Raw genomic sequence first — 12,057 nt, 5'->3', positions numbered from 1 at the left:
GCTGCCCCTGCGTTCCTCACACCCGCACAGATGTGAAGCCACACCAAGAACACAGTGGTGCTGCCCGGGAGGCTTGGGCCAGGAACCGAGGCTCAGGCTCGACTGGGTTCTGAGCAGCCTCCCTCCCCAGCTGCCAAGTGACTCATCCCCAGGGCTGCTAATTAAAGCCAGGACAGAGGGGACAGAGAGGAGGGGAGGGAAAGAGAGAGAAGGCAAGTTTATTTTGGTGCCAATCAGGCATGCAGCCAGCTTAGGGGTCACCCACTTCCTGGGGCTGGGCCAGGCCGGGGCAGGGAAACACTAACAGGAAGGGGAAGGAGGACCCCCTTACCCCTTCTTGCCCCTCGTGAGCTTCCTGGACAAAGGTAACTCCTTTGGGAAAATTACCCATCTCCCTCCCCCCCCCACCTCCCTCCTCCTCCATCCCATAGTCAAATTCAAGTTCTACCCCCTCCAGCCTCTTGTCCTTACAACTGGCTTCTCTTCATCAACGCACTCCCATTTGGGCTTGCCAGAGCTGGCTCATCTGTGTCTGTAGCCCGCTTCCATCTCCCCCATGGATCACCCAACACAGGCCTGGTACACAGGGAATGCTCTGTTCGTGCTTCTGGAAAACAACTGGGTTAACCCCGGTATAGCATGGTGACCGCAACTCTGATGGTCTGGATTCTGATCTGAGTTCTATGGGGGGGAGGGGGTAAATTATTTTAACTCTGAAAGCCTCAGTTTCCTCACCTGTAAAGTGACTAGAATATATACTCTATAGGATTATTGTGAAGATGAAGTGAGAAAACACAGGTAAAGTGCCCAGCATGGTGGCTAGCATATATGGGCTTTAGCTATCACCCAGCAAGTGCTGCTGCCGCTGATAAATTATGCCCTGCCTCAGGCCTGGGGTAGCAGCAATTATACAGAGCTGAGTTCCAAGCCTGGCTCTACCACATAGGACCCGGGGGAACTCAGACAAGCCACATAAGCTCTCAGAGCATTGGCTCATATGTAAAATGGGGATTCACAATATGACACCATAAATTTACTGTAATGATTTGAGCCTGTCAAGGGGAGCCCAGCTCTCAGAAGTGGCTCCATGCATTGCAGCAGCGATTACTAAGGATAGCAGGAGGAGCGCAGACCTGTGGGGCCGAAGAAGCCCAGGAGCGAGGAAGCAGTCAGGGTGGACTCGGGCAGCCAGGGAAGGCACCCCAGAGTGCACAGGGCTGGAGTTGGACCCACCAGAGCCAGAGAGCATTCAGCAGGCGGTAAGTGACAAGGTTCCAGGAAAAGGAAGTGGTGGGAACAGAGAGCTGGGCAGGGCAGGCAACCAGGCTGCGCTGAACAGAAGGCAGCACGCAAGGGAAGATTTGGAAGCAGCTGGGGCAGCTCTGGGGACTGGCAGTGTCTGGACATGTGGATGGGGGAGCCACGGAAGGTCTGTGAGGTCTCAGCTACCCCAGATTGCCAGGAGGTCAAAACAAGAAAGAATCTTAGAGATTACCTAATCCAAACTCCCGTTGGACAGATGGGGGCACTGAGGCCCAGAGTGGGAGGCCTCCTCTGGGAACAGAGCCAGCGTTGGCTCCTCCTCCCACTTCTCCTCCCGACAGCAGCGGCTCCTGTTGCCATGGGGACGTCCCTGGCTCTGCGGGTGTCAGCAGCTCCCCCACCTCCTCCCTCCTTCCCTAGCAACAGGCCACCTCCTCTGGCTCTCATCCTTGCGTGCCTGTCAACCCCGGCCTGGTCCCCAGGGCCCCCAAGTTCCAGCCAGACCCTCACTGCAGCGGTAGCACCTCTAGGCCTGGGCTCCCTCCTCTTCTGGTGGCGGAGGTATCAGCCCCTCCTGCCCCTCTGTCTTCAAGTTCTGCACCTCTCCACATATCTCAAGCTTTACTGCCCCATAAATGACAATGCATTGGGTTAGGGGATGGCGGAGGGCACTACAATATGTTGAGCCACCATTTTATGCTGAGCATTGCTTTAAGTTCTCTCATCAACCCAAAGAAGTCAGAATTATTGACCTCATTTTACAGATGAGGAAAGTAAGGATCAGAGAAGCCAAGTGACTTTGCAAACAACACACAGCTAGGAAGCAGGCTCTGCTGAGAGCTAGTTTGTGACCTTGAGCCATCGCCAGTCCCTTTCTGGACCTGGATTTAAGGCGCCTGTAGGTCTGACAACTCCTCATGGATCTACAGGAAGTCCAGGCACCTTCCTCTGCCCACAGCCCTTTAGCAACACCAGCTGTTCAGCTCTAATTAGACTCCACACTTCCTCTGGCACCCCATACCTGGAAGCCCTCATGCCTGGGCCCTGCTACGGGGGGTTTTCAATCCACCGACCCTGCTCATTCCTTCCCATTCCACTTCCACAGCAGCCGAAGTCTAGCTCCTTTCCTTCGTGTTCCTTCTACCCTCCTAAACTTTCCCCTCCACACACACAATGTTTATTAGATGACAACCCTGGGGCTCCAGGGGGGAAAAAGATCTGTTCAAAGTCACATAACTAGAAAGCGACCTGGCCATAAATGGAACCCTTTGCCCAGATCCAGTTGCTGCCCTTTCTGTGCTACAGAGCCCCACCTCTCTCCTCCAGCCTCCCCCGGCTCCCACTGATGACAGAAGGTATCTGTGACCCAGTCCCGACCAGACCAGTTCTGAACTTTAACACTTGCTCCTTTCCTGCCCAGATCTGTTTTAGCCCGACTGACTGCCCCCACCCAGCCCCCCTCACCTCCGATGCCTGCTGGTTTCATTTACAGGGATGCCCTCCTTACACAGTCTGCGTGTCAGTCCTCCATGACCCAGCTCAGACACCACCTTCTCCAGGAAGCTCTCCCTGACCCCTAACTGAAGTGAGCTCAAGAATTCACATGCGGGTCCTGAGAGCATCCTCAGATGACCCCACCCAGCTCTGGTTCCAAGTTAAAGGACCTTCCCACCATATTTGCAAGATTTTGCCCCACAAGTGCTATTTTAGGCCCCTTCCACAGTCCAAGTTTGACCCTTGCTTCCACAGTTGCTGAGTCTGCAAGGTCCCTGTAGCCTCCTTGACTGTAGGTCCAGGGTGGATGTCGGGAAGTACATCTCAGTAAAACAAATACCAGCTTTGGCAGCAGACAGCCCAGGGTATGAGTCAGAGTGATGCCACCCTGCCCCATTTCTCTTATTTCCTTGGGCAAGGCACTGACCCTCTGTGGGACCTCATTTTCCTCATGTGTAAATCAGAGATCCCAATCCATGCCTAATAGGGCTGTTGTGAGCATTAAATAAGATCATATTCAGAGTTCTTAGTATGTGAGGAGCAAATGATAACTGCTATGATTACTAATATTAGGATGAGGATGAGGATGATTATTATTATCTGCAAGGCTGTCGAAAGCTCCTGCAGGGATGGCGTGGGCAGGGCTCTGGGCTTGGTGCCAGGCAGACCTGGGTTTGAATCCTGGCTCAGCCATAAATAAGTTGCATGGCTGTGGGCAAAACCCATAACCAGCCTGAGCCTCAGTTTCCTCAACTGTAAAATAATGATGATAAGGGCAGCCCAGGTTCCACCTACAGTGTCACTGGGAGGATCAAACAAAAGAAAGTCCCTGACAACTTCTGTAAGTTGTAAAGGCCCAACGTACATCATCATATGATTTATGATCATAATAACTATTAAAACCCTGAGCTATAGGTCCTAGGACCTCCCCTGTCGGGAAGAGCTAGAGACGCCTTCAGTCGCATTCCTTGACAAGTCGCAGGCATATCAACGGGGATGCCTGGGAGCCTGTGCTCAGAGTCAGCCCAAGCTGTCTTTCTCCAAACCCACAGTGGGGCACTGGGATCAGTGTCCTTTGCTAGACCAGTGCCTTCCTAAATGCTAGGACAGGCTGTTCCCAGGCCATACTCCTTGGCTGCATGCCAGGACTAATTGCATCTCATCATATACCCCTTGCCTGGACACTAGGCCTGACTGTATCTACCACACTTCCCCTGCTTTCCTGCTGGCCGAAGTGTGCTCCCATCCCACAGCCCCTACCTTGGCCCAGGGCACCAGTGTGCTCATCCCATCCCCTCTGCCTGGGATGCAAGGACACAGCATGTCTCATTATGCACCTCCGTCTGGATGCTGGGATCCTCTGCCCCCCTCCCATATCCACTGCCTGGATGCCAGGACCTGGGCTGCTGCATATGGTTGGACAAGCAGTGCCTTGCACAAGGGTTCACAGCCAAGAGGGCATGAGTCGCGGCTGAAGTTCAACCTGTGCTCTACTCACTGAGCCGGGAACCCTGGTGAGGGGCTGCAGGAGCCCTGTGGAAAGGGAACATTCCTCCAACTGATCCACGCAGTGGGTTCTACTCTTCACATAGGTGTTATATATGTTAGTTGCAGCCCTGGCTGGAACCGAGTGAGCCCATCTCATGCCTCTGCTGCCTGGACCCATCTCATTTCAGAGGCCAACTGCATCACCCCTGGCCTGGATGCTCTCTGACTGGGCCCTACCCTGAGCCCCGCATCATTCCCACATAGTCCCTATCCTTGACACTTGTGTTTTCATGAAGCTTCTGTTGGGTTAAGGCCTGGGAAATGCACTAATAGTCCTTGTCCCTAACCCCAGTTTTACCCCCAAATGGCAGATTGATCACACCCTGAAAACTTACTGATTGATGCTTGTAAACCTTTTTCACCAAGCATGCAAAAAAAAAGGGGGGGGGCACTTGTTACACTTAAATATAAGGTATATTTAAGTGTAACATTACCTTAAATATAAGGTATATTTCTAATGACTGGAATGTGTCACATCAAAAGTCCATCCAAACCACACTACTCAGGGCTAGTGCAGGTCAGGGTGGAGCACAAACGCCAGACCAGGGAAGCCCCGTTTCTATCGTGTCCCCTTCTCCCGGGAAGGGAGGGGGAGAAGGTCCCGGGTCCAGAGCTGACCTCTCTGCAGGTCAGCTTTCCCATCTAGGTAGCTCCCATGAGCCCCTCCAGTGTTCAGCCGAGCCCCCAAATCAGCTAGGGTCAGAAAGACTAAGGAAGAGTTTTCAACCCCCTCCCTATGCTTGCCTCCTCCCCACCCCTAATACCAGTGGGACAAAACCCCTGGAGTTGGCCCCCGCCCCTCCCATGGATCCCGAAGTGACAAGCCAGAGGCCCCCACCCCAGTCCCTGCCCCAACTCCCAAGCACTACTAAAGAAAGGAGGTACTGACCTGACTGTTCTGGAATTCTCACCATCAGATCTGAAAGAGAAACAGAGAAAAAACCCGACAGTCAGCATATGCCCTCTACTCCTCTCCTCCCTCTGCCCAGCCCTGACACCTAGTACGCATCGTGAAAATGAAGGGTAGGGCATTTCGTGCAGAGAGAATGGCCAGTGCATAGGCCATGATGTGGCGGAGGGCCTGGCCAGTTGCTGGGACACGGAGGAGGACAGTGTGGCCGGGGTGGAATAAGTGAGGGGAAGAATGGTTGGAGGTGAGGTCGAGGAGGTGCCAGGAACCAACCATGTTCTAGCCTAGTGGGTCATGGTGAAGAGCCTTCCTCGGAGTGGCTGAGAGGCAGCCTGCAGCGGTGGCCAGGGGCAGAGCCCGAGGTTTAAACACAGAGAGACCAAGCCTCAGATACTGGCTCTGCCACTTACCAGCCCTGTGACCTGGGCAAATCACCTCCCTGCTTGGAATCTGAGCCTCAGTCTCCTCACTTGTAACACGAGGCCAATCCTTGCAGGGCTGTTGGGATGATTAAGCCCTTTGCAGCCCAGCAGACAAATGCCAGGTATTATTAACAACATAGAAAAGGCTTTGCCAATTGCCTGGTCCAACCTGCTTATTTTCTGGATGACAAGAATGAGGCTGAGAGGGGTGAGTGAGTCAGCTGCTGGGCTCCTTTCTACTACATTGGTCTGCCTTTTTCATTGTGAGGCCCCCTCAGAGGCAAAGGAAGGGCAAGAGAAGAGAGTGGCACTGGGGACAGCTTTGAGGGGACTGAGAGAATGAGTGAAACCCGACCCACACCCACTCCGGCTGTTCCTCCCTAAAAGAATGTGTGTGTGTGTGTGTGTGTGTGTGTGTGTGTGTGTGTGTAGGGAGGAACAGTGGAACTGTCCTTGGGGGTGGGGAAAGGGAGGAAGAAGGACCAGGGCACTTGGAAGAAGCGGGGAGAGTGTGTGAAGTGGCTTCCCTGTCCCCTCTGTCCTCTTCTTCCTCCTTTTCTCCCCTCCCTCCCCCACCCCCACTCCCACTCCCACTGCAGACGTCGGAGGAGACAGAGATGAACACATCACAGGCTCTGTCCTCAGGTGAGAGAACCAAGAAGGGACCTTAGTGAGGGGACCTGAGTGGGGGGAGAGTCGTCTATGCTGATTGCAAAGTGAGAGGGACACGCGGGGAGGGGAAAGTGAGTATTTGTTGGAAGAGTGAATGGAGCACCCACCGGCCAGGTGGGGCAGGCAAGCATCTGGGTGCAGGAGCGCAGGCAGTGGGTGAGGCCAGTGCTTCCAGTTCTGCTACTTACTAGCCATATACTCCTAGGGAAGGCACTCCCCGATGTCCAGCCTCAGCTTTCTCACTTGTAAAATGACATGACAGGGGAGGGGAGGGGGGCAGGAGGGTGGGGTGGCTGTGAGGTTCAGCCTGGCACAGTGGACAACAGTGGGTCCAATCGTTAGCCTTTGCAGCCCCCTAAAGGGACAGAGGAGCAGGGCCACAGAGCACCTTTTCACATTTATTAAAACTTTCCATCTCACTCTGCAGCAACAAGATTTCTTCTCAGGCCTGGCTCAATTATTCGCAGGTACCAGATCAGGTGGGCTTAATTCAATGACTCCTCAACTGTCAACAGAATGGAAGTTAAGCCCCTCAGCCTTTCTCCCTAACACAAACCCTCTGCTCCAGGCAGGCTGGTCTCCTCGCCACCCCACCCCAAAACCCCCAGCACACACGTATTCAAACTATTATATACCAGGCCCCGACTCAGGAATATAAACCCTCAAGTTGCTCACAGACTGGCCCCTTGCCTCAATCTATTATACTTCAGAGCATAAGCCACATATATAATCGTCTCCATTGGCATGTGAACAATCACCGGGCACCTACTATGTACCAGGCAGGGTGGCAGGCTCTTTTGGTACATGACCTCCTTTGATCCTGCAAAGTGGGAATTACTCATGCAATTTTAAGATGATGAAACTGAGACTCAGAGAAGTTGAAATGATTTGCCCCACGGCACACAAGTAGGGGCAAAGCTTGGCCTGGACCCCACAGCTCGTGCTCTTACCACCACGCTCCACTGCACCAGCAGCTCAGTGCTGGGCACTTACGCATCGTTAAGGTGAGTTCCCTTATCCTCGTCCCCCAAAGTCAGGACAGGCACTTCCTGACAGGCTCTTTCTTAGGAGAGATTACCAGATATGTACTTCTGCTCCAAAAGCACTTCTGTATGATGTTACAGTCCTCAAGATGGCAGCTACGGGGAGCAAAAGAGCTCCACGCCATGAGGCAGAGTGAATTAGCCAGCTCTCCTCACTGTGGACTGATTCTTACTAGTTCGAGGGTATACGGCATCTTATGACCCTCAATGCGGGGGTGCATGCCACCTCAGGGGTTTACAGGCTCTTATGCGTTTAGTATACAAATTGTTATTTACATCTAGATAACCATCATCATTAACACTGTGCTATCCTACACCTCTTCAGGACTAATGCCCAGCCCAATGGTCAATCCACCCCTTACTCCATGAAGCTGGACCACCATTCTTTTGTGAAGTAGCACAGACGTAGAAAGAATGCTGGGCTCTATTATGGCTCATTCCCTAACTGGCAGCATAGAATTGGAGAAATCACTGCTCTCTGGACCTTGGTTCGTCATCTATAAAACAAGGGGGCTGTGTTAGTTGAGTTCCAATCTTCAGGCCCTAAGATACTTAGTGTCTTCAGAATCCCAAAGTTTCTCTCTTTTGTCAAGTGGGTTCAGCTACCTATGGGTAGAAACAAAGACCCAGGGTACCAGACCTCCCTTTATCAATCCATGTCAGGAAAGGAGATGGATTTCTCCTGCTACTCCTATGGCTTTCTCCCAATGGAAGGCCACTTCAGACCCCAGGGTTCTCAAAAGGCTTGTCTAAGCCAATTCCCATCCTCAAGAGTAATGCTCAATAAACAGTAACTGATTGAAGCCTATGAGTATAGTGACCATATTTTCTGAACCAAAAACGCAGGCATGTAATGAGACCAAGGATTCTGACGTTGCTGCTTCCAGGTACAAGGGGCAATCTGGCAGATGGGAGAATAAATGGCAAAATATCGACAGTTCTTGAACCTTTGGGGGACTTATGGCGACAACAGGGCAGAATAACTCAAAAGAATATAAGCCTTTGAGTTGCCATACTGGGGTTTCTGCTCTCACCTCCTGACTGGATTCCCTGCCTCTCATTTTGACCCTCCAAGCTATCTATAAACAGTGCCTGGGAACACAATAAGGTGCCTCTCTCCCAAGAACCTGGAATTGGATAAATAAGGTTGTCCTCTGAGACCTAAACTAAGAAACAAAAAATGCATCAGAAACGAGATATGCAAAGTTACGTGAGAAAGAGAGACTGTTTCTCAAGCCAGCATTTGAGCAACATGTCTACAAAATCAGGTGTCCAACAGAAAGGTGATTGGACACGAACAGAAGTACATTTTTTAATGGAAACTTGAAGAGCTGCTGTGTACAGGGCTCCTCCTAGAAGTGTCCTGAGGAGAAAGAGGTGGGTACCCTGGCCCAGGGATCATACAAGTCTCTCTAAAAGCTGAGAACCAGCCCTGGGGCAGCCAGGCAACTGATCTCCCAAACATCAACTTGTCTAACTGCAAGTCTCTTCAATGGGCAACCACCTTCTCTCACTGGCTGCTAAAGGAACATCTCTCAAGCACAAATCAGTTGATGTGGTTCTGCTGCTTCAAACATTCAATAATTTTCTCACCGATAGTTTTCCCACAGACAATTTTCCCACAAACTTCCGTGCCAGTCGAGCCCAAACTCTCCAAAGCTCTAAATCTTACTCCGCCCTCCCATCTACTTTCTTAGAACATTTGGTATTTGTTCCCTGGAACACTCTTGCTCCCCTTTATGTTTTTAAAAATTATTTTAAATTTTATTAAAGTGATATGTAAACTAGTTTAAAAAGTCAAATTCTGAAAGGATCTTAAAAATAAAAGTTTCCTTTTCAACTCTCTTAGTTACCTTTTTCTGAGTTTACTTTCATATTTCTAAAGTATACGCTTATATTGCTAATCCATTTTTGGCATTTTTGTGTGTGTGTGCCCTTTCAATATTTTTTTTAACCAAAGTAATACATGCATATAGATTTTCAAGTCACATAGTACTGCAAGGATTAAAACAAAACAAAACACACAAATTCCCCACTCTACCCCTCCTCACCCCCAACTCCCACTCTCAGAGACAAACTGTTTTCAAGTCTTTTAACTACTTTTTCGGGTATTTACCTCCTCATTTCTAAGGAACACATGCGTACTTCTATTTCTTGATTTACTTTTTTCAGTTCTGTATATCATGTACTGAATTCCTACCGTGCAGAGAGAGGGTGGGGCTCCCTAACACACACAACCACCTCTAGCTCCCAGTTCTTATGTGGGTGCACCGTCCTTCCTTCCCATTCTACCACTGTAGTTATAGCACGAAGTTTTGGTTAAATCAATATTGGTGGCTTACATTATTATGACTGCATTGATATTAATAATGAGTAAATCATTTGCTATAATTACATTTTCCTTCCCATACAACTTTTTCTTTTCCCTGGTGTTGATGACTATTTTTTTTTTTTTTTTTTTGCTTGCTTAGTTTTTTTCATGTATATGATCAATTCTCCCCAAACTCTGTGAGTAGTGCATTTCTCTTCTCAATGTGTTCTGACACATCAGGTAATCCATCAGATTTTTTTTTTTCCTTTGAGACATCATTCTCGCTGCAATCCAGACTGGTTGCTCTCCAGGCCTGCACAAGGTTGCCCATAGATCTGCTCCCTTCTCCATCACTCTGGGATTCCCTTCACCTGTCTTCTGTGTTAATTTCCTGTTTCCTGGATTCCTTGGCCTTTTTTCTGAGTTTATGCCTGCATTTTGCTGGAGCACATTCTCCAGTGCTTCCTGAGAAAGGAGGCCTAGGACATAAAATCTTTAGCTCTCCTTTGTCTGAAGATGTCTCTATTGCACCCTCACCCTTGATTGATAATTCAACTGAGTATAGGCTTCTAGGTTGGAAATTATGGTCTGTCAGAATTTTGAGAACACCGCTCCATTGCCTCCTAGCTTCCAGTGCTGCTGTTGAGCAGTCCAATGCCATTCTTTTTCCTGATCCTTTGTACATGATATATTTTTCTTCTGGAAGCTTTTAGGATCCTCTCTTTATCCCTGGTATTCTGAAATTGCGCTGTGGCATAACTTGGTGGGGTTTTTCTTTAATCATTTATGTTGCTGGTTACTCGGTGGGATATTCATTCCTTTAGTTCTGGACTTGTTCTTATATCACGTCTTTGATCCTTTCCTTTCTGCTGTTTCCTCCATTCTCTATTTCTGGAACTCCTATTGTTGGATGTTGCAGTTCCTCAACTGATCCTCCCGTGTTCTCATCTTTTCTCTTCTGTTGTCCATCTCTTTGCCTTGTTATTCTGCTTCCTAGGATATTTCTTCAACTTTATTTTCTAATCCTTCTCTTGAAATCTTTATGTTGGCTCTCACTATCTTAAATTTCCCAGGTTTCTTCCCCTCCCTTCATTACCTCTGTTCCTTCCAAGTTTTTTGGTTTGTTTGTTTGTTTGCTTTTTGGGTCATTCTTGCAGGTTGATGGGCTTCCTCAAGTACCCTTGTACTATCTGATCATCTCTGGCTACCTAAGGCTTGTTTTTTTTTAATGCCAGTTACACTGAGGTTTAATTTACATAAAATGAAATATACCTACCTTAAGGATCCTTGGCTGGTGAGCCCCGGCGATCAGTTCCCATGACGGGAAGCTCTGTGTGTAGATGGAGCTGGCCAGGTGATGGGCTTCACTACAGAGTTTAGGGGCTGAGAGCCTGTTCTTTTGTTGGAGGACTCCCACATGTCATCTTTTGGAGGGCTCTGTCTGGGGCCTTTCAGTTTCCCCAGAGAAGAATCTTTTTCTGTCTCATGTGCTCCTGACTTTGGTGTTCTGGAAGTAGGCAAGTGGAAGGAGGCTGGGGTTCCACTGCTTTAGGGTACAGATCCCTTTGCTTGCAGCCCTGTTTCACCCCCATCCTCCACTGTGCCTGGTGTCCCCAAGCCTGGAGGCTCCTAACTTCAATTTCTCCAAAGAATCACCCTCCATCTATAGAGATGGAGCTGGGGAGAGGTGTCCCGACTGAAAGGGGTCGGGGAGGGGCCAAGAGGGTCTGTTCACAGACTTTCAATATTCTCCTTGCTTTCTGCAGTTCCATGCCTCATCCTGCCTTCTGTGCTTCACGGGACTCTGATTCCTGGGGCTTGCTGGGTGGAATAGTTTACTTCTGGTCAGCACCCCAGACCTTGTGTTTCTACCTTTTTTATTCCTTTACTCATATTTCAGTGGGATTTGGGGAAGCAGCAGAGATAAAGAAGTTTACTCAATTAGTTGTGTTTAACAGGAAGTTCCCCTTTGTATTCCAGCCAACTCTTATTCATCCTCCGTGACTCATTTAGGCAAGACCTCCTCCAGGAAGCTTATCTTAAGGTCCCTAAGTTGGATGAGGAGCCCCTCCTCTGTTCTCCCACAGGCTCCTTTTCTTGCCTCCATCACAGCTCTGATCAAACTGTTTTGAAAGTGTCCGTTTCCATGCCTGATTCTCCCTGCAGACTGAGGCCTCCTGGCAGTCTGGGGCCACGTCTTAGTCATGCCTGTGCCCCCAGTTCCCAGGGTCTGGTCCACAGGGGTACACAGTAAATATGTGATGATGGGCTTCCCTGGTGGCGCAGTGGTTGAGAGTCCGCCTGCCGATGCAGGGGACACGGGTTCGTGCCCTGGTCCGGGAACATCCCACATACCGCAGAGCGGCTGGGCCCGTGAGCCATGGCCGCTGAGCC

At 49.9% G+C, this 12,057-nt stretch overlaps 1 protein-coding gene across 3 annotated transcripts in view; it reads right to left on the bottom strand.

Annotated features, from left to right (window-relative positions):
• The window catches only part of IQSEC2 (IQ motif and Sec7 domain ArfGEF 2), a 76,247-nt gene that overhangs the window by 46,760 nt on the left and 17,430 nt on the right, over positions 1-12,057 (bottom strand). For all 3 annotated transcript variants that reach the window (XM_067722419.1, XM_067722418.1, XM_067722422.1), the window contains exon 2: positions 5,195-5,224. In XM_067722419.1, coding sequence (XP_067578520.1) covers positions 5,195-5,224 — 30 coding nt within the window. The remainder of the gene's footprint in view (positions 1-5,194; positions 5,225-12,057) is intronic.

The sequence above is a fragment of the Pseudorca crassidens genome, chromosome X (genome assembly GCF_039906515.1).
Source record: "Pseudorca crassidens isolate mPseCra1 chromosome X, mPseCra1.hap1, whole genome shotgun sequence".
Classification (NCBI taxonomy): Eukaryota; Metazoa; Chordata; class Mammalia; order Artiodactyla; family Delphinidae; genus Pseudorca; species Pseudorca crassidens.
The sequence above is the reverse complement of the archived record's forward strand: the minus strand, read 5'-3'. Positions and strand labels throughout refer to the sequence as shown.